The sequence below is a fragment of the Silurus meridionalis genome, chromosome 25 (assembly GCF_014805685.1).
Source record: "Silurus meridionalis isolate SWU-2019-XX chromosome 25, ASM1480568v1, whole genome shotgun sequence".
In the NCBI taxonomy this organism is placed as follows: domain Eukaryota; kingdom Metazoa; phylum Chordata; class Actinopteri; order Siluriformes; family Siluridae; genus Silurus; species Silurus meridionalis.
Genome location: NC_060908.1, coordinates 1,130,851 through 1,157,025, shown reverse-complemented (window position 1 = coordinate 1,157,025; position 26,175 = coordinate 1,130,851). Strand labels below are relative to the sequence as shown.

Below are 26,175 nucleotides of genomic sequence, written 5' to 3'. Positions count from 1 at the left end.
GATACATGAATAAACACAAGTTTATAAAATCATGTTTGTGATGTTTTATTATTTAATGCACAGTGATTGTGATTTTGGGCGCGCGCTCCCGAGTCTCTTGGAAATGCCTCTGAGATTCAATGGAAGCGGATCATTCCACTTGGAGCTGGGATGGGGGGAGCAGGATGCGTTACTCGGACCAAACGGGAAGGTGAACCAGTTTCCTGACACTACATTTTGGTACATGTGATTAACACGTGAATTAATGAATAGATAAATGAGATAATAAATAGATGTGTGTACGATGATGGAGGTGGGTGTGCCCCCGCAGCATCATTGGAACTTGCGGTGTAGCGCAGGACGCGCGCGCCGTGTGTCTGCGGGATTAGTAGTAAATTCCGAGTAACTGTTCATTTTTTTTTCTGTTTTATATAATAATAAATTTAATCCCGTCGGTAACAAGATGCCGTGCAACAACCCGAACCGGATGAGAGCGCGAGAGCGCGTGGACGTGTTGGGGCGCGTGGAGTTCCTCTCCCTACACCAGCAGCACCATCAGCACCATCAGCAGAAGCGTAATGGCGGCGCGGGGGCGCGCAGAACGACCTCCAACAGGCACCCGCAGCACCACGAGCACGCGCCGCAGCCGCCCGGGGACGTCGCGAGGAGCGCGTGGAGGCGCCGCGGTGGCCGGAGGAGGACTGCATGCGGCTGAATCCGTCCCTGAGGGGGATCGCGGTCAGCGCGCTCCTGGCCATCGACATCCACCTGTCTAAGCGCCTCGGCGTGTGCGCGCGCGCCTCCTCCGCCTGGGCCGGCGCGCGCTCCGTCGTCAGCCTGCTCGCGCTCACAGGACACGCGCTCACGTGGATCGGAGGCACGCTGGCGTGTCTGATCCGCAGCAGCACCGAGGCTGGACAAGAAGTACTGATCAACCTTCTGCTGGGTAAAATTAAATCTTACTCATCCATCCATCCCTTTCTTTCTTTCTTTCTTTCTTTCTTTCTTTCTTTCTTTCTTTCTTTCTTTCTTTCTTTCTTTCCTGCTTTGATCTGATTTACTTTATTCTCGTACTATTTTCCTTATTTTTCTGAAAACTCCTTTTTTTTGTTCACTTATTCTTTGTTTTCTTTTCTTACTCTCTATTATAATTTCTTTCTTCCTGGTAAATGATAGTAAATGTAAGTGAAAGCTCTCCTTCCTGTTTCTCCTCAGCGCTGGTCCTTGACATCCTTATGGTTGCCATAGTGCAGAAGTTGGTGAGACGCAGAGGACCATGGGAAATGAGCCCAGGCTTGCTGGACTGTGTGGTCATGGACGTGTACTCGTTCCCGGCGGCTCACGCCAGCAGGGCGGCGATGGTGTCCCGCTTCCTGCTGTCTCACCTGGTGCTGGCTGTGCCTCTGCGGGTTCTGCTGGTCCTGTGGGCCGTTCTGGTCGGTTTCTCTGGGGTTCTGCTCGGGCAGCACCATGTGACCGACATTGCCTGCGGCTTCGCGATCGGCTCGCTCAATTTCAGCCTGCTGGAGACACTGTGGCTCCCGTCCAGCATCTGCCAGACTTTACTGTCTATAGGGACACTCAGCTGGAGTCCCTTCCACTAACACACACACGCACACACACACACACACACACACACGTTTGATTTCCACAAAAACAATCTTACTTGTTATGTGTTTTTGTTGTCTCATTTTTGCATCTTTAGTTCCAAAGGCTAATATTAAGGCTAAAACCTGTTGTTGCCTAGCAACCTGGATCAGCTTCCAAAGACAGGAGGCGCTGTTCAGCTAAGCTGATGTCTTCTAATGCTTGAATAATGAGAATTTTCTTGTGGCAAAATTGATGGGGTCGTCTTGGCAACCAAAAACCAGGTATAGATATTAGCCTCAAGAACTAAAGAAGCAAACATCAGACGTTAAATTTTTTTCCCAACTTATTCCTTTGCTTCAGCCGAATATGTCTAGGCTCCGCCAAGTCGAGTCGAGTCAAGTTTATTTCTTTTGCGCTTTTCACAACATTGTCTCAAAGCAGCTTTACAGAAATTAACAGTGAGGGTAAATGGTGTGTATTTATCCCTGATGAGCAGCCATGGAGACTGTAACAAGGAAAAACTCTTTTAGATGTTATGAGGAAGAAACCTTGAGAGGAACCAGACTGAAAAGCAGAACCTCATCCTCATTTGGGTGACATCAAGAGTGTGATTATAGTCTTTAAACACTGCAGAACACTGGAGAGTGAGAACTAACATGAGCACTGGAGTGTGTGATTATAAGTGATGTTCTTTCTACAGTCTTTTACAGTCATTATGGTTATAAAACTAGGAGCTACTGAGCAACTCATAAAATAGCTCAACATCTGAGATCATCACTGAACCAACACCAGCTTCTCCATGCCAGAGCCTTTAAACACTCCAGGAGGTCCAATGTCAAAACTCCACACAGTAAGTGGGCTCCAATTGGTACTGGTACGTCTCTAGATGGTTCGGGATGTTTGTGAGTTTGGCATCTACTTCTTTAAAGGTCCATAATCTTCATGAGGTGGGACGTGACTGGAGCTGGCCAAACCTCAGGAAGCTTTGGAAAACTGGGAGAGTGTGTCTGAGCCCCGAACACTTTCGGAAGACTATTCCAAAGTTTAGGAGCTAAAGGTCCTAAGGCCTCCGCCCACTAGGGCTCCGCCCACTAATTTCTGCCATGATGTTTTTGTTTGATGTTGCTAATTTGCACATTTTGCCAAAGATACTTTTGTGAACTTGCCTTAATTTTATTGGCCAAAAACTCGAGGACTTTGACATATTGAGGTTTGCTAATAACATGGCCACCACATGTCAATTAATTCTGAAGGGGCGTGGTCTAAGAGGACAAGATTCTTGGGTCTTGTGCAAACATTGGGGGCGTGGTCATAAACAGGGGGTGGGGCTTAATTAAGATAACTGCTGTTCAGGAACCATACAATTTTTTTACCTGATTACTCAAAAAAATCATGGCTTCTTAGAATCATGGCTTCTAACCAATCAGATTTAAGCAGGCTTATCAGCTTTTTTTATGATTTGTAAATCATGCTTGAGTGACGGTGTATTATTGTACACGCTACATTTTTATTATTTATCATTCTTTATTAATAATTTACATAAGAATATACTGGTAAATGCCACCCAACGTTAATCCAGTGAAGTTGTTTATGGTGGCTGATTTCTATCTATCTATCTATCTATCTATCTATCTATCTATCTATCTATCTATCTATCTATCTATCTATCTATCTATCTATCTTATAATTTGATAATTTTTGTTTTTTATTTAATATAATTAAATTTTTGTTATGAACACAGTATTTATCTATTTACTGATGTAACTGGCCTTTTTCAATTTTTCTTCTAAATTGTTTGTGCTCATTAAAAAAGACACTAAATCTTAAATATATCCCTTTTTTTCTTTGTTTTTATACATTTCTTCTTTAAAATTATTAAAGGTTACATTTTTTATATGAACATAATTATTATTAATGCTTCATTTTCATATTATTTTTTCCAGTCTGATGCGTTTAAAAAAACTGAACTGAACGTCACCTCACAAAATTGTCATTTACCAACAACACACACACACACACACACACACACACACACACACACGCACGACAGATAACGCAGTTGCAGCATATCAGAGCTGAGCAGCTCTCTGTGTCACACGTGAAGCTTAATCTCTCCTGAACACTTTGTGTACACACACACACACACACACACACAGCTCACACCGTGTACTGTGTTTCTATGTCTGACTTTTTCTTTACCAGCTCCAGAGAAGGTTCTTCAAAATATCATTAAGGAACCATTTTCTGTTGCTTAAAGAACCTTCCAGCTTCTTCTGGTTGCACACTGAACTGAATGGTGGTGTTTTTCAGCACAGAAATGAAACGTACAGACACTGATTAGTTTTCTGTGAGCGCAGAGACCAGCGTGAGTTCCACATCGCCATCATTTCCACCAACACATTCAGTGAATGTGGCGCCCCCTAATGGATCAGTGACGCTAACACAACTGACACCAAGCAAATACAGATAAGTGCAATAAAATAATTAAATCTAAAGTAAGTGAAATATAATTCAGAATTATATAATAATATAATACATAATTCTCCATTATTCAGCACAATACCTCCACATACACTTGTCTTTTTTTTTTCATGTTAGTGACTACATGCTGATTAAAATTCAAAAGAACAAATCTCTAGAATACTTTTTAAGAAAGAAAGAAAATACACATGAAAGAGAATACGTTAAAAGGTACCAAAGGTTTGTAGACATCTGACCTGTGCTTCTTTTTAAACATCCCATTCCACATGTAGTCTCAATTTGCTGTTATAATAAACTCCACTCTTTTGGGAAGATGTTCAACTAGATTTTGTGGATATTCTTTTAGCCACAAGGGTGTAAGTAAAGTCATGTAGTGGTGTAGGTGAGGTGAGGAGGCCTGGGCCTGAAGAGCCGTGAAGTTACTGATTAACTCAAGAACTTTGAAGATGGATTTGGACTGTAATTTATATAAACAGTTCTGCATTAAAGTGTTTATCACTGAATAGTATCCACAACAATGATGGAACTGTAATGAATGGACATTAAGTGTTGAGGATGAGGTTCCCTTTTGAGTCTAGTTCCTCTCAAGGTTTTGTCCTCATGAGGCTCATGAAGGCATCTCACAAGGCGGCAGATGAGTCCCAGCGTATTGTAAGAAAATTAAAATGTTGAGCAAAAATTGATCTTGACAATAACAAATGTTTTTTTTCGTGCCGCTTAATGGATAATCACCATAACTATTGCGGTGCGAGTATGTGGAGCAAAACATTGTAATCATAATGATCATGAGAAAACTTTTGTTATGTCAACATCACGGGAAAATTAAGTCACGTCTACGAGAAAACGACTCGTTATGTCAGAGAAATATTACAATGCATGGACTCTTAGGACTTCCGTATTATCGTCATCGTAAGATCGAAAAATCGTATTCGAACCATCGTGACTCGGGAACTACCTGTGTGTTATTTTGGACACAGATGTAATGAGCAAAGTGGACCTGCAGATGCCGCTGTTTGACGCCGCGCTCATTCCGCCCTCACACCGCCTACGTCATTTCCTGTAGATTTCAGTAGGCCGAGCCGCAGCTACGGGCAACATTAAAGAAAAAAAAAACGGGAAAGAAAAAAAAATCCCAGATTTCAGATTTTTTGGTTCCCGGCGAATCTTCATCCATCCTTCTATTTTTACAGCTCAGGTGGAGATTTTTCAGCCTGTGTGACTTTCATTGACCGCGCCACGTTAATTCGGTGAGTTTTGCTGTTTAAGCTCGGTGTAAAATGAACCCTTTTCTCCTTCAGCTCCGGACTTTATTGTTGCTTTTGTTCCCGGAGCGGCGCCATCTTGGATCTTCATCTCAAATCTTCACACTTATTTATTTATACATTTTACATATAAAAACAATATATAGAGATATATATTTTGAAAAACTCTTATTTATATATTATTTCCTCGTCTTTATTTCAACTACACATTTTTCTCCTCACGATCCTCCATTTTTATATTCTATTAAAATAATGTTAGCATAAAGCGATTAGCATGACCCGTTATTCCTCTCGCGCGCTCGGTATTTATTTATTTATTTTTCTCCTGAAAAATAAATACTTCATAAATCGTAAAATCTAAACAACACGAGCGAATTTCACGTGAAATTTTACGGTTTATTCGCCCTCCTCCTCCTCCCCCCCGGTCTGTATTAGCCGTGTTTACATTCAGCGCTAGCATTAAACATCTCGCGAGCTACGTTTCAAATTCTTGCTATGAATCACCAACATTTATACCATTTAATCTTCATATTATTATAATAATAAAGATCACACACACATGTATATGGTTTGGTGCTTATTAATGAAAGAAAACGTGTATGAATATCTCTCCGTTCCTTTCGTTTTTTTTCTTTTTTTTTCTCCACCCGAGCTGATTAGCATGCTAGCATTGCTAACTGAGCGCGTGCCGACGTAATCACGCTATTAGATTGTTTAAATAAACAATAAAATCGATTTTGTTTTGTTAAACATATATATTATATAATTTTTTAACGTTTGTACACTTCTTTATATATGAGTAGTATTTGTTCTGGTTTTGCTTGTTAGCATTAGCGCTGCAGTTTGGCCTTGAGGACTGGTGTAAAGTTTATAGGAAATAAATACAAATAAAATAATAAATAATAATTGTTTCTGTTTATGATTTAATTTTCTCTCTCTTGTTTTTGGCATTTAGATTTGTGCGTTTATCTAAAATGTGTGTTGAATGGGTTTTTTTTTTTCCTAAGCGTTGTAGAGAAAATCCGGATTGTAAACGTGTTTATATTCTTTAATTATTATTATTATTATTATTATTATTATTATTATTATTATTTAATTTATTTTACTTAAACCTTGTTATACAGGGTAACTAGTAATTATTATATTTTTTATTATCGAAAAAAATTCATGTTAAATTTTTTTCATTTATTTAATGTTTATTTTATTATTATTAAAATGAAATCTAGTTAAACAGCTGAACCTGTAGGTGTAAAGTCATGATTTGTAGGGTTTTATTTTCATCCATGTGACACATTTGAAGATCTCTTTGGGTAAAAGTTAAAGGTTTGAGTTTCACTCGAATGGGTCGTGTCCCAAATCTCTTTAAAACTACGCATTTGTGAGCAGGGGGTCTGATAAACAATGACATCTCGAATCAGATCAAAGGACTTTAGATTTCCCTCCTCCTCCTCGTTCTTCCTGCACCAGGGGTTTAGATCTTAAATCCGTTCCAGAGCTGAACGTGGAGTTTCGGATCCTGATTAGAGATCCAAGTTCAGCAAGTGGAGCTCATAACAGCTGGCTAGAAAAGATTAACGTGGGTCTCGTCTGTTCTTCTGTTTTGTATCTCAGATGCACAATAATAAAAAAAACCTTCTGATTAGCAGCAATCAGCGATCCGCCATTTCTGCACATGAAAACGTTTCAGATTAGATTTTCTTTATATATTCAGTCGTTTATAATGACGACCTCGACTATAATTCATCATTCTTAAATGTTCAAATGACAAATTAGAGATGAGCGATTCCCTTCATTCTCCTTCCAATCCGACACAAGTCCTAAAAAGTAATTGCGTAGAGTACAATGGACTGGACTCGTCTTTGTTATTCGTCAAACAAAATATTCGTCACACAATCTATATTTGCTCCGTCACATAGTGTTCCTTCGTTCCCTTGCTCTCTAGAGGTTTCTGTGACGGAGCAATAGAATGTTGATGTTTTTCCTCCTTCTGCTTTTTCTAAAAGAAAACAATCTCTCAGACGGTCCAGATGATCCCGTTATGCTACGCAGAAAACAGAAAGATCAAAGAGCAGTGAAAAAAACTTTTATTAATACAATCAAGATCCAGAATCTTCCACAGAAAACAGGCAACAGGTCGAGCGATCGAAAATCCAGCGTCATAAAAAGACTCGATACCCGCAGAGACCTGAACGTCTAAACTTCACGACTAGACGGCGAAAAAGAATAAAAAAATGTGTATTATATATAAAATATAAACTGGTGGGATTTTAATAATTCGCTCATCTCTAATGAGTTAAAAAAGTCGTTTTTCAGCAGGACGTCTTTGGAACCTTTTTTTTTTTTCTTCCGATGAAACAAAAATCATGCATTAGACCAGATTTTACACAATTCAAGAAGTTATTCGATAGAAAGTGATATCCCAAGGCAGACTAAAAACAACATTGGCGTGGAGGAAAATTTGTAATTCCAACATGAGAACATAGCAGACGTGTATCGATGACGGGACGAGAGATTGAAGTAGTGTGATGTGTAGTTCTTTCACTTCGGAGGAGGATGAGGAGAGGAAAAAAAACACCAGCAAGGCCAACGTGGGTAAATAACCTTACAGTAGGAAGTAGGAAATGACCAGAGCATAACCGAGCACCTCATTTAGTCTGAATGAGTCTCACTCAGAAGAGGATGGATCCTTCACAGCATGGTTCCTCTCCAGAGTTTTCCCTCATGCTGTCTTGGGAAATTTCTGCTTCACCGCTGCCTCCTGCTTTCAGCGGAATGCTGATGTGTTCTCACTCTGCGGTTCTGATTTGGTCAGATATTTAGTGAGGAACTGATTTGACTCTGAATCGACTTCTTGCAAGAAATTAAACAGTGTGTTAATTTATTAATTTAATTGTTGTTTGTTTGAAGCACATAATAGCAAATAACCTTTAATAATTCTTGAGTTAGCAAAAACTACCAGATTCGGTTCATTCAAGTGAGTGAAATTAGACATTCTTATGGAATTGCAGTGTTCTTACCTGCTTAAAACAACCTCACAGAGACTGGACACACCAGGGGTTTCGTTAGTGTGCGTGTGTGTGTGTGTGTGTGTGTGTGAGTGTGAGAGAGAGAGAGAGGAAACATCCGGTGACTTCACAAGTCCTGATTTTCCAACAGAGCACAGAGAAACCTTTCTGTTGCCACGATCTCACTCACAACACTGATCCCCGTGTCTAATTAAGCTCTAAACACACACGGGGCATCACGTTCAGGTTATTTTTCGGACGTCTGAAGTCGTGGTTTAGGTGCTAGTGGCAAAGCGAGCAAAGACCTCAAAACAGAATGGCCACCTCGAGGGCGAGCTACAAACACATCAATACATTTCGCTCCAGACAGATTTTGTTGTGAGAAGCTCATCACGCTAGCTAGATTTTAACAAGCGAAAGATGAACGTCGGAGTCGTCCGTTTTACTATCATAACGCAACTGGGAGAGCTGCTGTGATAATCGACACCCCCTGATTTTAATAGCGTTGTGTTATAATGGGGTTTATATTTTGTGTGTTCGTCCCAACAGAAACAGACGGAACAGAGGAAGAGGCGCAGAGAAAAATTTCCATACTCGATGACATTTCATCGCAATGTCCGATCGTTTGGGGCAAATAACCAAGTCCAAGGATGGGAAAAGCAAGTATTCCTCGCTCAACCTATTTGACAAGTACAAGGGGAAGTCAATAGAAACTCAGAAAACCACAGGTGAGGCAGAGAGTCTTTACAAATTATATATCAAATCTTTTATCTGTTAAACATTTGTCTGTCCATCCTTCCTTCTCTTGGGTACATTGGATTATTATTAATTTACTATATTTTTAAATTGAGTTTTTTTTATTTATTATTTATTTATTTATTTATTTTTTTTTACATTTGTTTTTGTTTTAAAATGAATGAAAAAAAAAATTTAATGCAAAGATTTTCCTTATTTGATTTGTTTTATTGTTGAACTTTGTGTGCATATTAATTATATATTTATCAATTCATGTATTTTAATTATATTTCATCTTGTATTTTTTAGTGTTTGTTCCTCTACTGTAAAAACTATGAAAAAAAATCGCAATTAGTCATAAATATTAGTTTTATTGATTGATTTGTGATGTAGCAGTTGTTATAGTGAGTGTGCTGTAACTGCTGACTGAGCCGAGTTCATGTGATTAATTCCCCCCCCCCATGATCTCCTCTGTAGTTGTTGCTCGACATGGCTTACAGAGTCTTGGTAAAGTGGCCGCTGCCAGGCGCATGCCCCCGCCCGCTCACCTGCCGAGCCTGAAGTCCGAGAACAGAGGAAACGATCCAAACGTGATTATTGTGCCCAAAGACGGAACAGGATGGGCGAACAAGCAGGAACAACCCGATCAAAAGAGGTGGGTGGGGGCTCTCTCTCTCTCTCTCTCTCTCTCTCTCTCTCTCTCTCTCTGTCCTTTATCTCCCGGTTTCTCTTGGGTTTTTTCTCTCTACTTCTCTTCCTCCCCCTCCTTTTCTCGCTTTTTCTCTCTGTTGTTCTCTTTCCCCCCCTCACTCGTTCTCTTTTATCTGTCTTCTCTCTCTATTTCTCGTTCTCCTTTTCCCCCTCTCCTTTTCTCTCTCTTTCTTTGTTCTCTTTTTCTCCCTCTGGTAGACTTTTGGACACCTCAGACAGGTAGTGAGATAGCGCAGACCCCCACCCCCACCCCTAACTCTCTCACTACCTGTCTGAGTTTTCCAAAAGTCTACCAGAGAGAGAGAGAACAAAGAAAACGAGAGAAAAACTACTAATAGCTAATATAATATAAACGACTAACTAACTGGCCGAGTTTAAAATAGATTTATTATTCTAATCTTAATGTGTTTTTATGCTCTGTACATTTCTTTTCAAATCTCAATTCCTTCGTTTTTTGTTATTTTTACTTGTTGCCAAGGTAACAGCTTGTAGAGTAAAGGAAATGATATCGACTTGTTGATTTCTTTTTTTTAATTTTTTTTTACTAGTGGAGGATGTAAAGAGTGAGAGAGCGATAGAATGAGCTTGTGACCAAGTCTGATATATAGAGAGATGGGTCTATAGTGATTAAATGTGTGTGTGTGTTTCTAACTTGGCCTTGGTCGGAAACAGAGGTGCGTAATTAAGCGAACGTTTCCCCCATGCTGAAGGACCAAACAGTGTGTGTGAGAGTGAGAAAACAGGAAACTGTGTGTATGTGGGAGATTATAAATAGGTGAGCTGAAGGTAATGCCGTGTGACTGCTGAGTCGTGATCATTGTGTGTCTTACTGAAAGTGACCCACCACACCGACAAATGTTTGACCACCTCATGTTCTCGAACATACCATTCCAGATTGCTGTCTCCACTTTTCTAGGAAAACTGTCCACTAGATGTTAGAGGAGGTGAGGAAGCTCCAGTTCATCCCAAAGGTGTTGAGTGGGCTTGTAGAGATCAGGGCCTCGTGCAGCAATCTCAAGTTGTTCATCCCCAACCTTTACATCAATAACCATGTCTTTATGGAGCTCGCTTTGTGCACAGGGCTCTTATAATGCTGGAACAGCGTTTGTTCCTTATGGTTCCAAAGTACGAGGTGGTATCAAGAGAGACTCGCTCTGTTTACAAGAAAGTACTTTTATTTATTTACGTTTCCACACAATCACCTTCAAAAAAGTCCCGGTGCACAGCAACACAGCGCCTCCTAGTGTTCTACTGGAACGTGTCCTGAAAGTCTTCTATTCAAAGCGTGTCGAGCATCTTCTGCGATTCTGCTGGTTCTCCGTCAAAACAGTGAGCCAGATCTTCATCTTCGGGAAGAGGTGAAGTCTGCAGGAGACAGATCTGGCAAGTAGGGTGTGTGCAGAAGTGAGAGAAAGTCGTCTCAGGCGAGAAACTTGCGCACGTGGTCAGAACAGCACCAGTCGCACAGCCCCAGATGTTCACAGGACGATGTCTTTTGGCACACTGACTTATAAAGGTCGGTGCTCCCTGTGACTGTGTGGGCAGCTCCGTGCTGCCATCTGTTGGCATGTTACAAAACCAGTCTCAAAAATTTTTGATACCAAATCGTTTACTTTTAAACTTTAACCTACAAAGTCATTTTATAAAATATAGCTTTCATCATAAATAAGATAAACCGTGTAAAGACACGTTTGGCTTCTGAGCTTCGACGAGGACGATCATCTTTTTCCGCTTTGTGTGTGTTTCAGTTCCGTTGTGTCGACAGCACAGCCGCCGGAGTCGCAGCAGCCGCTGCCTTTGCAGAAATCCGTCTCCAATCTACAGAAGCCAACAGCGGCAACCAGCCAGGAGGTAAAAAATAAACCAGTTTACAATACGGTTACATTTTTCTTTCTCATACTGGTTCTGTTGTTTAAACGGTTGTTGAAGTACAAGTTTTTTTTAGATGAGAAAATGATTTATTAGAAACGTTAACATGAACGGTGGATGAATTCCGCTTGTGTTCGCACCAGGGCTGCGGCTTGTGATTATTTTAGTGATCGCATATTCAACTGATTATTCCACCGATTTTTCGAGCAACAAGGGAAAAAAAACGGGTCTCTAAACAAGTAATTTTTCTTTTTTAGAAAACTAAATTTTTTTGCTTAAATTGTAATTGTATAATAGAAAATCTGTGAAACCATTTAGTCCTTTTAATTGCCATATTATATCCAAATTTAAATGCGTAAATAAAAAAAAATCTATTGAAATTACTGTAAAAACGCTGTACGGTGTTTTCTTAATGTTGTAGTTTGAAATGATCCCAAACTTTGGAAACTTTTTCTTTGGTCTGAATCTTCTCCTCGCCCCTCGTCGCCGTTTTTCTTTCTGCAGCATCTTCTGTGCTACGTGTCCAGAGCACTACCAACTTTAGTGGGTGGTGCACCGGTAATAACAGTCCGTGGGGAAACACAATGCAAATAATTTTGGGTTTTTTTTTTTTTTATTCGGATTACACGAGTTATTCAAAAAATTGTTTCGGCGACGTACGTTAGAGCCGTTATGAAACTGAGAGAAACGCATGAAGAACACGCACCTCTTTTATAGCACAGAGTTTATGTAGAGATGATGTACAGATGTATTAACCTTTACTCTCCTCCTTCCTTTATAGAGCACAAGCACCGGTGGACCAAAGCAATGGGCACAACTAAATGGAAAGGCACTCAGTCAAGATCAAGATGGTAACGCCTACTTTTCCTTTATTTATTTATTTTTAAAAACCTGTTAGATACCTACATCACTGCACACAAACACAAGGTCAAAAACTCGATACCTGTGCTACACGTAAAGAAACCAGGACCTGGTCGTTTTTGTATCTTGTGTTGTGAGCCAATAGAACTAAATATTGCTGAAGCAGCTTTTAACTGAGGCGTTGAGAAACGGTCTAGATCATATTCTAGTCGATTCAGATTGATGTGTGGATTTGTGACTCAAACGTGCATCAAGCTCTTACATTACTGCCTTTGTCTCACCGCAGGTTTAAGGGCCTCAAACCGACTGCAGCCCTTCTCTCACGAGGAATTTCCGACGCTGAAAGCAGCAGGAGAACAGGACAAGGCTGGCAAGGAAAAAAGCGCCTTCGATCCGTCGTATGGGCCCGGACCAAGCCTCCGCCCACAAAGTGAGTCTCAGAGCTTCCTCTCGTTCACGCCGAACCTGGCGCACGCAAACCCAAAGGTCATCAACTTCCCACGTGTGATGACCTACGCTACACGTGCGCAAAGAAACCAGAGCCTTGTCGCCTTTTATCGGCCACATGTGCCAATAGAAGTGAATTCAAGGTCCGACATTGAGCACTGAAAGCCTCAGAGTCCTTGAAAAAACAAATACGTCGTTTTTTTGAAAACCCGAGGCTGCGTGCGAAAAGAGTGTTTATATAAATGTTTAATGATACGTGGCCTGTAAATCTATGTTGCATTTCACATACTCATTTTTGTGTGTTTGTTCAGATGTGACGAGTTGGAGGGAGGGTGGAGGGAGGTATCTGCAGCCCCCATCTCTGTCCTCGGCCCTTTCCTCCGATACAGAGGGCAAAACCAGTGCCTCTCCTGAGGCAACAACTCCTCTTCCAGTTCCTCCTTCCTCATCTTCCACTTCGTCTTCTTCCTCCTCTGCCAACGTCGCTGTCGCCCCCACTGCAACGTCTCCTGACCCGAAGGATCCTTCTCTCAGACCGGCTCCGCCCACACGCCGTCCCACACCGGGTCTGCAGTACCAGCTCCATCACTCCTCCACCACCACCTACCATGACATGCTGCCTGCATTTGTACGATGCCATTTTTTATAACTATAGAACATTTATTTACCTTTTAGATTTGAAGGTTGTACAATTATATGCTGATCTTCCCATCAGATGTGTCCCAAGGAGACTCGTGATTGTCCGGGTTCTTCCGAACATGGATCTGCTGCTGTTGTCGCCCCCATGCGGTTTGATTCCCGACCAACATTTAGACCCCCCTACCCTCCTCCTGAACCCGTCAAGTGAGTACATTGAAAATGCGTTTGTAAAATTTGAATTTGTAAATATTATACAGAGCTCCGGTTTTTAACTCTGCACCTGATTCGATTTAAGGCGAGGTGGTGATTTAGTGGTTAAGGCATTGGACTTTGGATCCGAAGGTCATGAGTTAAAATCCCAGCCACACCAAGATGCCCTAAGCGAGACCTTTAAACCCTGTAGCTGCTCAGTTGTTTAAATGAGACAAAAATGTAATGAAAAGGGCGTCTGGCAAATGCTATAAATGTTATTAAAAAAACACTTTCAAAATTTTATAGTGGAGATGCACGGAGAGAGAACCGTTTCGCCCGCGTCCAGTCGCGTCCCTCTACCCGGCCGATTCGCCGTCCCGGAGACCGCCCTTCCCGGCCTACAATCATTAACCCAGATGATCTAAAAGACCTGGACGACCTGGACAACGACTGCGAGGATGGATGGGCAGGTAATCATATAAATACATTTTAAAAGCCATTTTCGAAATACAGTGGAACCCGGTTACCTCGACAACCCTATTAAGTCGACGTTTTTGAAGTGGAACCGCCAAATTCAAATTTTATCGGTTATGTCGATTCTTTTATGTCGCTGAACCCTGATATCTCGAGCACAAGGGGAAAAATTTGCCATTTAACGTCGGTTATCTCGTGCAGCCGCAGAAGAACTCGCGGAAGTGGTGGAAAAATCAAGTCTTACAGCTGCTACAGGTGTTGTATTGTATACTGGTGAATCTCTGCTGTTAGTTAGTGCACATATGCCTTTTGTTGTTAAATGTTATGCGATGAACGGGAGGCGAAAGTAGAAGCGCGGCGCTGAACAGCACACTGGAGAATGTGAGATGAGCAGCAAAAGCATAGAATGAACACCGGCGGGATCGGGGGGGAATCCGCGATGCGTTTTGGGAAGAAAAGAGCAGCCACTGAGAGTGCGCCGGTGTGAAGACACGTACCGGGATACGCATGAGCGATAACAACGACCGCCGTGAACCAACATATACCAACAATAACGGACAGTGAGAGTGTGGAAGTTTAAATAGGAGCTGGTGATGATGATAAACGAGCACCATATGTGCGATTGAAGCAGAGCTTCAGAGAATGCGGCGAAAGCACCTGACACGCTGAAGGGGGCCGAAGGGGGCGTGGCAGGTGGATTCCTGACAGATAAACATGTACTGTATGTATTTTTATAGCATGCCTTCATCAAACAAATCGCGGCAACGCTGTTGTGTAAAAAACCCTTCAAAAACACGTGCATGCACATTCTCATTTATTAACGCACATCATGTACATAAAGAAATATCAAGCACGTTAATATACTGCCGCCATTTTGATTTTCGTTTATCTCGATCATCGGTTACCTCGATGCTTTTTGGCGACCCCCTAGGACATCGACATAACCGGGTTCCACTGTAAAACACTCTGTATATATTTTTTTTTCTCAAGCAGCGTGTTACGCTTGTTATCTGAATATTACCAGAATTTTAAAGCATCATCATTACTCTGCAACTTTTTATGTTAAGTGAAATGTATGTTTTTTTATATATGCTGGTGTGTGTAAATTGAATCGATGCTTGATATAAAATAAACAGTGCTTTTAAAAAGTGTTTAAATCTGGTGTTTGAGTGTGTGGGGAGACCCTGTTAAATGTAATCGCCTTTCCAGGTCTTCATGAGGAGGTGGATTACAGCGAGAAGCTCAAATTCAGTGATGACGAAGAGGATCACTCCTGCATTGAGAAGAAAAAGATCTGGTAGTTTATTTTGCGTTCCTTTTTTATATAGGTTCTGAAAAAGTCTAACGTGATCACGTTAGTAATTTACAGGCGTGTCGTTTGTAGGGGAGAGTGGGAGTCTTGTCGCCACCGCAAATCATCCATAAGCTCGGACGGTCTGGAAGACGCGTACCATCACCAGCATGATCTTCTGCCTCCCAGAAAAAGTAACAGTCGTTACGGCTCTACAGAATCGCAGGTAATACGGGTGAGAATCATGAAGAAAAATAGTTCTTACCCAGGATATTATAAAATTTTTTTCTTTTCTCGCCAGCCACAACAGAGGAGCAGCGGCGCCAGCGAGTCGGTGGAGGAGCAGGACGAGACTCAGCGTTGTGCTCTTCCTCCACCACCTCCTCGAGGGAAATTTGTCTCACCGGACGTCTCCGAGGCTGTGGAGAGGGCACGACGGAGGCGTGAGGAGGAGGAGAGGCGAGCCAGAGAGGAGAGGCTGGCCGCCTGCGCCGAGAAACTCAAGAAACTGGACGAGAAATTCGGCAAGATCGAGAGACCAGCGCACTCCGGGGACGCACACGGAGCGGAAAATAAGGAGCTTTTATTGTCACCCGGGAGAGAAACGGGCAAACCTCACCAGGAAGCTTGGCAGCATGGAAATAAAGGTACAAATGATAGACTGGTTCAAATGTTTTATTTGAAAAATATGATTGGATTGACTTGCCGATAACCAATTAATAGTTAGTTCTCAAAAATGAATGCTTGTTTAAAAACACTCCATTTAAAATCAGAATCAAGTTTATTGGCCAAGTGTGTTGACACACACAAGGAATTTGGTTCCAGCTGTTTGTGACTCTCAAAAGTACAGACATAAATAAAACCTATACATGACAAGACAAGACGATACAGACAATGTGAGACAGTATAGACAGTGTGGGTAATAAATAGGGCTACAAATATTACTGAACTTTAGCACATTTTATTTTTTATTCTTGTACTAAAGGAAACGATGTATTAATAAACATAATTATATAAATAATTAATAACAGCGTGCAGTCCCGCATGTAAAGACAAACACGTGGTGTCAGCGATTTGCCTCTAGAGGTCACTCTCGTGCTCCAGCAACTGACTCAACCTTGAAAAACTATCGGTATGGACCTTGGTCACCCTCTAGTCTTCAGGATCTTTGGTGGTCCGTAGAGTGTATATTAAATGACCGACACAAACAAGCATCCTGGACAGGAAGCAAGTTTTCCTGTTACATTTTCTCAGCGATTGTGCTCGTTTTTCCCCCATGCTATTTGTAGCAAGGAATTATTTTTTAGCTTTGTTCTCTTTCCCCTCTCAGAAGTTTCAGAGCAGAAATCTGACTCGTCTCACAGCCAGGATTACCGAGATGATTTTGGTTACCGGAGCGAGGAGGGCAGTCCGGACTATGCTCAACGCCACCAGAAGGCCGTTCCACCCCGTTTCCAAAAGCAGCAGCAGCAGCAGGTGAGCGACAAGCAGCTCAAATCTCTCAGGCACGACAAGCTTTAAAGTTGTAAACCTGTAATTCTTCAGGATGCGATTTCTCAGCCCTTCAAAAGGGAGATCACACGTTTCGGGTTGAAGTGCTCTTGTAGTTTGTCGTCGAAAAAACGTTTGTGTGGCTTTGAACCCCCCCCTCCCCCACACCAAGCGTGTGTTTGGTTTAAGGTGTTTTTACTTCAGACTTTTGAGATGTATAATGTTTATATTTTTAGGATCAGGCGTATAAAATGCAGCAGTGGCAGCAGCCTGGGTCTGGTTCCACTCAGAGAGGGTATTACGCTCCTCACGTGCTTGGTTTTGACCCCCGTTGGATGATGATGCCCCCGTACATGGACCCACGTGTTACACAGGGACGCTCAACAGTCGATTATTACTCTAACGTCCACTCCTCTGGTATGGTGATCAATCCAAATATATTTCATTAATCAAATGTATGAAATTTTTAGTCGAAATTAATTAGCACTTTTCTTTAGCAGGTGTCATAAAGCCGCAGCAGGATCGCCTCAACAGCCCTGGATCTGCCTCGGATGAGGGCTGCCATCCCAGCATGCACCAGGAAAGAAGAGCGCTATCTGCAGACACTTACTCTGTTTGGAGCCAAGATGGCTACCCACCTGCACGCAGTTTCACCCCACCTTACCAGAGACAGCATGAGAGCACAGAGAGGAGTCAGGCAGACGACAGGTAGGCGAGATGTTTTATTCTTCTGTTACTCATAAAACAGTAAGAAACTCGATTTTGAGTCTTTAAAAAAATATATATATATTGCAGGAGCGATCGGTCATGCTCTCAGCAGGACTCGTATGAGGAGAGAGCGATCGAACGTGTCGAAAGTCCTCCAGAAGATCTCCCCCATCAGAACTACCGACCGAATCGGGGCTCCAGCGTTCCCCTCGGTTCACAGCGAGATGAAGAAGCGCCTCAACCACCAGGACACAACGAGTTTTTAAAACCTGACTACCAGAAGGAGGTTTCCTCGAACCGGCACGGTCTGGATTCCCGCGACGAAGTGTGTGAGGGCAAGGAGAAGAGTTTCGACTCCGGGTTCTGGAGAAAAGATGACGCCGTAAAGAAAGAGAAAGATGCGGCGCAGTGGTCCGATCCAGGTTCTGGCGTTAACGCCGGGGTCAGCCAACCGTCCGACCCGAGTGGAAGAAACTTCAGGAGGACGGGTCAAATCAAGAAACCTGTGCTCAAAGCTCTGAAAGTGGAGGACAAGGAGAACGAGAAGCCCAGAGCTGAGCCGGAAGAGAAGACCGTTCCGTACAGACTTGAGAAGGAAGTCCTTACCAATGTCTATGACCTGAAAAAGGACAACCGACCTATGATCAACAAGCACTCGACCTCTCTTGTGACCTCTCAGGAGGAGAAACAACCTCCACGACCTAAAGTGGAGCAGAACTTGAACAACCCCAGTGAAGAACCTAATAAGGAGAATGACTGGGATGGGAGTAACTCCTCCCAGATGAGAGAGAACTCTGAAAGCAGAGAGCCTCCAGCGCCTCGCCGCAACAACTGGATCTTTATTGATGAAGAGCAGGCGTTCGCTGGAACCCGAGGAGCCGGGCGAGGCCGCGGAAGAGGATTTAGAGAGTTCAACTCACGTGGCAGCAGCCGAGGAGGGCGTATTGACAACACGAGAGGATCGTATAACACCGGAAATCTCCAAAGATCAGGGCGAGGACGAGGGGCTCGGGATTTCGTCAAACCCGAAGACTTGCAAAGAGGCAAACCTCGAAGGCGTAACATGAGCGAGACTCTGAGCGAAGCCTCGGAATATGAAGAGCTCCCAAACGGCGCCGCCAGAAAAATGGCGAAGGCGGAGACGCGGCTTATTCTGCTTCCGGAGACGCTAAAAGAGCAGATAGGGATTCCTGGAGGTCCAATAAGGTCTACAATAACGAACAAAACATCGGCGGAGAAGCAAGGGATAAACCCAAACTGAGAGGTTTTGGTCGTTCTCTTCCTCCTCGCCTGAACACCGGGTACAACCGTGGGTCCGGATCGAAGGATTTTACCACTTGGAGGGGAAGAGGGGGCCAGTTCGGGAGTGGATCCGTGCAGGAGAATGGCTACAACTTCACAAGTGACTCTTTCTCGAGAAAATCCGTCGAAGGCGACTCTCTAAAATACCCTTCGAAATTCGTTCCGTCCTTCGCCGAGAATGGAGTCGACGACCGCGAAGGCGACTTTCATTTGGACAATGACAATCCGGACAACCGGCCACTGAGGAGGCGACGCCCTCCTCGTCAAGACAAACCGCCGCGCTTTAGACGTTTGCGCCAGGAACGAGAAACCGGAGGGCAGTGGAACAGCGACGAGTACGTCAACGGCGATTTCAATAATCCTTGGCCGGGTCGATCCAAAACCGGAGACGACCATTGGCCTGGTCAGTATTCTGCAAACAGGCAGCAGGAATTTGTACCTCAGGGCGAGGACTGGGAAACCGGATCGGAAAACAGCGACTTGAACGATTGGAGAGTGAAGCGCGGCGAAGTGCACGTAGAACTTGGCCATGGAGAACCTGGCTCAGAGAAACGAGAGCTCTCCAAAAGAAGCTTCTCCAGCCAGCGCCCTCTAGTGGACCGACAGAATCGTAAGAGCGACATTCTGGAAAGCTCGAAGATCCCTCGCTCTTCAGACGCCCCGTCCACTGGTGGTTCATCTAACCGTAATGACAGGTGGCAGAACGGAGTGACGAACAGCTGCAGACGGTAAGTTCAGATAATCCAACATTGTGTTTTTTTTTTTTTTATTATTTATTCATGAAACATAATAAAAGGAATACTATTTCTGGGTTTGATTCATCCAGGAGCCCTGACGACGCAGGGCCGGTGTACGGTGTGGAGCAGACAGAAGACGGCCTTTCCACCAGCAATAGTGAATCTTCAGGGAAGAAGCTGGATAAAGATCTAAATCCAAGAAGCATGAAGGCAGACATGTCCGAGCCTCTTTCACAGTATGATCTCAACAGCTACCCGAGTAAGCGCAACTACTTTATTTAGATTTTTTTATACATTAATAGTGTCAGTTTATTTATTTAGTCTAGTGTTTAAACTCTGAACTCTGTCTCACAGTTGAAAGCGATTCAGGAGTCTCCATTCCGAGCCCCGATGGATTCCAAGACGCCCTCGCTAAAAAACAGCGCCGTCCACAGGAGGACGACCGAAGAAGAAAGGAGCAAGGAGCCACGGTGGGTTTCAGTAAATTTAGATTTGCCGATAGTTTCGATTACGGTGTCAGATTTTGTGCATAAATATTTTATTGTTGAAAACTAAAACCAATAGTTTGGTTTCGCCGTGTGAACAGGTAACCGTAAAAAACAGGGCAATCGCTTCAAAAATGCCTCCTCGTTTCGCGAAAAAGCAGGGTGGGATTTCGATGGAACAGCCCGAGGATACGCTCTCGAGTAATAACCTCGGCACTGAAATCTGGGAGACCAACAGCACAGGTAAACACTACACACACACACACACACACACACACTTCAGTTTAGTGTAGGAATATTTTTAGCAACTTGTAGTTTTTACACAGTTTCATTGTGTTTGTTTTTTTTTTTTTTTTTTTGGTCTCGTTTTTCTTCACGCTGAAGCTCTTACAGTTCAGTCCTCTATTGGAGACTCATGGACGAAGCAGGTGTCATATACTGGGAGCGAACCAAATTCAGAGGTTGTGCTTAAATATTATCATTTTTTCTTCAATCAGTTAAAATTAAATGAAAACCTCTAATACTCACTGATCCTCTATTAACTCTCGTTTATTTGTTACTGTAATTCCGTCTTACGCAGGATTCGGACGCAGGGCACGAGCAGAGCAAAGAGCACAAACCCGGACCCATCGGCAACGAGCGCTCGCTGAAGAACCGCAAGGGTTCAGAGGGAGTGGAGCGTCTGGAGGGCCCCATTACACCTGTTAACGGAGTGGACATTCACGTTGAAAACGTCCTCCCCGTCCCACCCATCGAGTTTGGAGTCAGTGCCAAAGACTCAGACTTTAGCCTTCCTCCAGGATCGGCACCGGTGGCCGTGTCCAACCCGGTCACCAAGCTGCAGGACGCTCTTGCCAGCAACGTGGGTTTCAGGATTTCTTACGTTAGTTTTTTTTTTCGCCATCATGTCGGTTACAGTGTCGTCATATTTACCATGGTTTTAGTTCCAGTGTTCTGAGTGTTTGTGTAGTGTACTGTTCCCATGGCCAGGGTTCCTACGCAGTTTGTTAAAGTATGGAAATGTGTAGGAACCCTGCATGGTGGTTGTAATACTTACTGTTTGTGTATATTGATGAATTAATGGTAATTGTTTACTTTAATTTTGTGTCTGATTTGGTGTGTGTTTTTGTTTTTTTCAGCCGGGCCTTGCTCAGGGCATTCCTATGCTGCGCAGAGATCACCTGCAGCCTGGCATCAACCTCAATCCCATTTCCTTCCCCACCACCGACCTCACACTCAAGGTAACCGTGTGTTTATTTTACTTTAAAGCAAACACATTAAGCTAACATAACAGGATGATTCCCTCATCAGCGCTTCAGTGTTAGTTCTTTACAGTCTGTTGTTTTGTTCATTGCTATTGACTGAGATGATCACCACCACCATGCCGTTTGTGTAGATGGAGTCTGCACGTAAAGCCTGGGAGAACTCGCAGTCCCTTCCCGAGCAGGGTTCTCCGGGCGGCCCGGGTCTGTCACACAGCCCCCCTGCAGCTCCTCCAGTGCCGTCAGCTACAGCTCTTTCGGAGGCGTCTCCATGCCCCCCATGCCCGTGGCCTCTGTCGCTCCATCCGTCTCCATGCAAGGTCAGATTTATTCAGGTGCCCACGTTTTTTCCAACTTTTTTTTTAAACCGTTCTTTTCAATACACGCTGCGTCATATAATAATGTGTCATCACGTCACCTCTGCAGGTAATCACATCGCCTCTCTGTACCTGGACGGCCACGTGTTTCCAAGCCAGCCCCGTCTGGTGCCACCTACGATGACTCAGCAACAAACCTACCAGCAGGTAAGATCCCAATCAGTCGTCTGTAATACAGAAATCATTCTTTCACACATCAGGAGTTCATTTATCTCTCACGTGTTTTATCAGGCTGCAGCAGCTCAGCAGATCCCCATCTCCCTTCACACGTCTCTGCAGGCTCAGGCTCAGCTAGGACTCCGAGGCGGTCTGCCCGTCTCTCAGTCCCAGGAGATGTTTAACTCCATCCCTACATTCAGGTACATTAAAAAGTATAATAGAATTGAAGCGAGAGGTGTTTTAATAAACATCTCCATCCTGCACATTCCAGAAATCACTTGAAATGCAAATATCTGGTCACTTTATTATTTTTATGGGTTTTTTGTGTCTTTTTTGTTTTACCTGCAGGTCGCAGGTGTACATGCAACCCAGTCTGTCTCACCCAAGCGCCATGGTGCTTTCTGGAGCAGCCCCTCTCAAAGGGCCTTATTCTGCGTTTCCCGGCATGCAGCCCTCAGACATGGTGAAGCCGCAGTCAGGCTCGCACTTCCAGACCATTAACGGCAGCCAGGCACTGGTTTACGACAACAACCAGGCAGTAGGAATGGGCACGTCTCAGCTCATGGACTCGCAGCTCATCCAGGTAGAGCTTTCAGTTTAGTTCAGGAGACCAAGGAGGATTTTTTTTTCCATGTCCAGGTTTTTTTAATTACGATATTGTGTATGTAGGTGACGATGCCTCTGCCTGGCTCTCAGCTGCGTTACGGTTCAGCCCAACAGCACCTGATCCTTCCACAGTCTATCCAGCTCCAGCAGGGGCAAAACCTCCCTGTCGGTGCCCCACGCCGTATCATACCCTCTGCATCCCAGCCGGTCATCACCGCCAGCCGAGAGGTGACTCGTGTTTCACCATTATTTATTTTGTAATTCTTTAAGGTGTGTGTGTGTGTGTGTGTGCGAGCGTGCATGTGTGTTTCTCATTTATTTATCGTTAAACATTGCGGGTTTTCAGCCGTCTCAGCTGGAGATGAAAGGCTTTCAGTTCCCTGATAAAGCCAGCCACTCACCTGGGATACCTGGCGGCTCATACAGGTAAGTTTATTAATGCATTATAAAGAAGTATGAGATTTGTTTTGAGCGACAGAAACATGGCTAAAAGGTGTTTCTGTTAATGGACTTGAGTTCTGTTCTGTAGTTTTCTTGGTGATTTGCACAAGAACAATCTGTAGCTCTGTCAGTTTGAAGGTTTAGAGTTATAAAAAGAAATGTGATTTATAAGTGATAAACATGTCACCGTTTTAGAATCGCAGTTTTAATTAATGCGTGATTTGGTGTTGATTTGTATGAGTGTCAGTAGCTACAAACTTCCTGCAATTATTTGATAATATAATAATGTCAGAGATTTTAATGCAGTGCATGTTTTAAATGGAATTTTAAATCATGTTGATTCAGATGTTAAATGTGTCTTTATTTTTAAAAAAAATAAATAAATAGATTTTTAGGTTTAATGCCTCATGATCCATTCAGACCAGGTTCTGCAAGCCCCAGTGGGAAGCCGTCTGGTCCCGGTGCTCCCCCGCTCCCAGGACATTACACTCAACAGGTGTTAAAACTCATTTACAACACACACCTGTGCACTTAAACCATTCCTCATTTCTGACTATTTGTTTTATTCCCTCTTTTTTATATATATATATAATTTTTTTTTGTGCTCGTGCTCCTCCACAGGGCAACATGGTGATGCACATGCGCACCCCAACCAGCGGGCCTTTCCCAAACCCCATCCAGAGACCTGTAATGCAGGTAAACAAGACTGTAATTATGCGCTCTACCCCTTACTCAAGCCCGGGCCGTGATCCTTCCCACTCCACTCCACCTTCCAACCCAGAGCCCCCTAACAAGGGTGCAGAGGAGGGCACGAAGGTGAGCCACCCACTGTAAAAACAATATAGGTAAATGCAGTTCATTCACTTATTATATTTTTCAATTCATTCACCTATACGTTTTCACGGCACTGACGCTCCCTTATGTCTGTTCCCGTTCAGGTGAAGGTCATTCGTGAGGCTCGGCAGCTTGTATCCGATATGAAGGTGTCCTCATCCGTGATTACTGGCAAACTGCAGGAGGCTGCCGCCAGACCTGGGGAACCGAACCGCCCCGGCGCTATTAAACCTCAGAGCATCAAAGTGGAGGAGAGCAAGGCCTGATCATGGAGCTCACACAACCTTCACTTCATCATACAGATGCCGTGAGCTCGAAACAAGGACACTCTCTCTCTCTCTCTCTCTCTCTCTCTCTCTCTCTCTCTCTCTCTCTCTCCCCTTATTAGTTTGGTTGTCATTTGTCCTTCATACGTCACTGGACCACAGACTGAACCACAGGAGCACCAGAGCGGGACACTTTTCCTCCTAAAGCACCGTATAGAGAGATATATCTATAAATATCTATATATAAAATGTATACTATATTATATACATATATTAAAAAAAAGGAAATACATAGACATGATCGCTTGGGACTCTTCTAAGCGCAGACTCTCTTCAAGATCCTCGTTATTTATTTTCCATTTCAAGAAGAAACAAAAGAAAGGATAAAAAGCCTCATGAGTTCTTTCATCCTAACCCCTCCCCCACCCCCCTCGATCTAAATCGCTCCCGTGCCGTCGAGGCCGTGTCGTAGTTATCGATCGACGCCATCGGGGACATTGATGAACATGTGCAGCGTGTCATTTTTTTTACTGGAAACCATGAAATTTTAATTTTTTTTTTTTTTTTTTTAATAAATACATTATCATAAGCAGCACCTTTTTTTTTTTTTTGCTCTGTTATGAAAGGGCACATTTTACTCAAATAAAACAAAAATTCTGTCCAACCCCATAATTTGAGGATTTTTGTTTTAAATACGAGAACATACTTTTAATTCTATTTTTCCTTTGTAAGAGCTTTCTTTTTTTTTTTTTTTTCCCCTCCTCTCGCTCGGAATTTAATTCGGAAAAATTTATATCCTGAAATAAGTGTGTGTGTGTGTGTGTGTGTGTGTGTGTGTGTGTGTGTGTGTGTGTGTGTGTGTGTGTCTGAGATGCAGAACTTCATGATGTTTTAGGAGCTGTGTGGAACACTAAGGCGGGTGTGTGTGTGTGTGTGTGTGTGTGTGTGTGTGTGTGAGAGAACGTAGGGCACTTTAGCATTACATTGTGGGGGTTTTTGTTTGTTTTTTGTTTTTAATCTAATATCTGTTCCTGTATCAGTGTGAGGATTGAGCGATCTCACAGAGGGGCTTTATCAGAAAACACAAGTTTCCTTCTATTTTAAAACGCCCATGTTCGTGATGTGTACAGGACTCGCGTTTAGCGCCCTCTGGCTGCCCATTTGGTGAACTACGACCAGCTTTTTTGGCTAAAGTGGGTCTAGTTATACAAAAAATGAACCGAATCGGGAAAATCGGTTTATTAAATGATTATCAAAGGTTCCGTTTTTATGTTACGTTTTATTACCAGATCTGTTACTGATAAATATATAAATGTATCACGATATTGATATCACAACGTACGTCCCAGTTCTGATACACGATAAATGTTAGAAGGTGTCCGTGTTTAATGCCTTTATTTTTCCTGGGGGATTTTACGGACTTCACGAGGAACACCGCTCTGTTTTTATCACCCGTACTGTTTTGTTTTGAAGATTTGCAGGAGGAGAAACACACGGTATCGATATTGGCTGAGCATCGAATTTCACAACCATGGTCTGTGCAGGAAGGTGCTTTTGGCTGTCACAAAAACAAAAACCTACAAAAACTTTGCTGGTGTAAATAAAACGAAACGACGGGAGGCGCCTCCTGCTTGCTGAGGAACGTGTGAGGAACGCTGAAAAGACTTCCTATTTCACAAACAGGACGGTTCTTTTTTTTTTTTTTTTTTTCCTCTCCTGTTCCTCTCCTTTTCCTGTTTGAGAAGTGAATTTGAGGTGTTTAATTCGCCTCGTGTAACTGTACAGGATCACGTCTTTCCTTTTTACAGCATTTTCTTTTCCTTTTATGTATTTAAGTTGTATTGTACACGGGGTCGCTCGGCTCCTCCTTTCCAGTGGCCTCCTGATCCTTTAGTGTTGTTGATCCTCTGCTTTCAGAGATGTGAATCATTATTGCTCTCCTTTTTTTTTTTTTTTCCTCTTGTATAATGA

General features: G+C 43.1%; 2 protein-coding genes and 1 non-coding gene across 3 annotated transcripts; all 3 read left to right on the top strand.

Moving 5' to 3' along the window:
* The first annotated feature begins 314 nt into the window (after window positions 1-314).
* Window positions 315-2,076, top strand: LOC124379175 (inactive phospholipid phosphatase 7). The gene is given in 3 exon segments (XM_046839325.1): window positions 315-641; window positions 644-925; window positions 1,195-2,076. Coding segments are annotated over 3 exon segments (870 nt in total). The 5' UTR covers window positions 315-442; the 3' UTR covers window positions 1,584-2,076.
* A 3,032-nt stretch (window positions 2,077-5,108) lies between these two features.
* Window positions 5,109-25,774, top strand: prrc2b (proline-rich coiled-coil 2B). The gene is given in 33 exon segments (XM_046839020.1): window positions 5,109-5,297; window positions 8,867-9,045; window positions 9,530-9,707; window positions 11,512-11,614; window positions 12,414-12,483; window positions 12,780-12,923; window positions 13,252-13,568; window positions 13,656-13,783; window positions 14,078-14,241; window positions 15,455-15,542; window positions 15,630-15,762; window positions 15,838-16,183; window positions 16,867-17,012; window positions 17,264-17,444; window positions 17,525-17,735; window positions 17,823-18,835; window positions 18,838-19,765; window positions 19,864-20,033; window positions 20,129-20,244; window positions 20,361-20,502; window positions 20,644-20,720; window positions 20,840-21,121; window positions 21,399-21,500; window positions 21,656-21,719; window positions 21,722-21,841; window positions 21,948-22,045; window positions 22,130-22,257; window positions 22,406-22,640; window positions 22,727-22,891; window positions 23,010-23,089; window positions 23,492-23,600; window positions 23,726-23,920; window positions 24,043-25,774. Coding segments are annotated over 32 exon segments (6,510 nt in total). The 5' UTR covers window positions 5,109-5,297; window positions 8,867-8,930; the 3' UTR covers window positions 24,205-25,774.
* Window positions 12,961-13,094, top strand: LOC124379554. Its single transcript, XR_006924446.1, has one exon. It is a non-coding gene; the product is annotated as a small nucleolar RNA SNORA68 (small nucleolar RNA).
* Window positions 25,775-26,175: the final 401 nt, after the last annotated feature.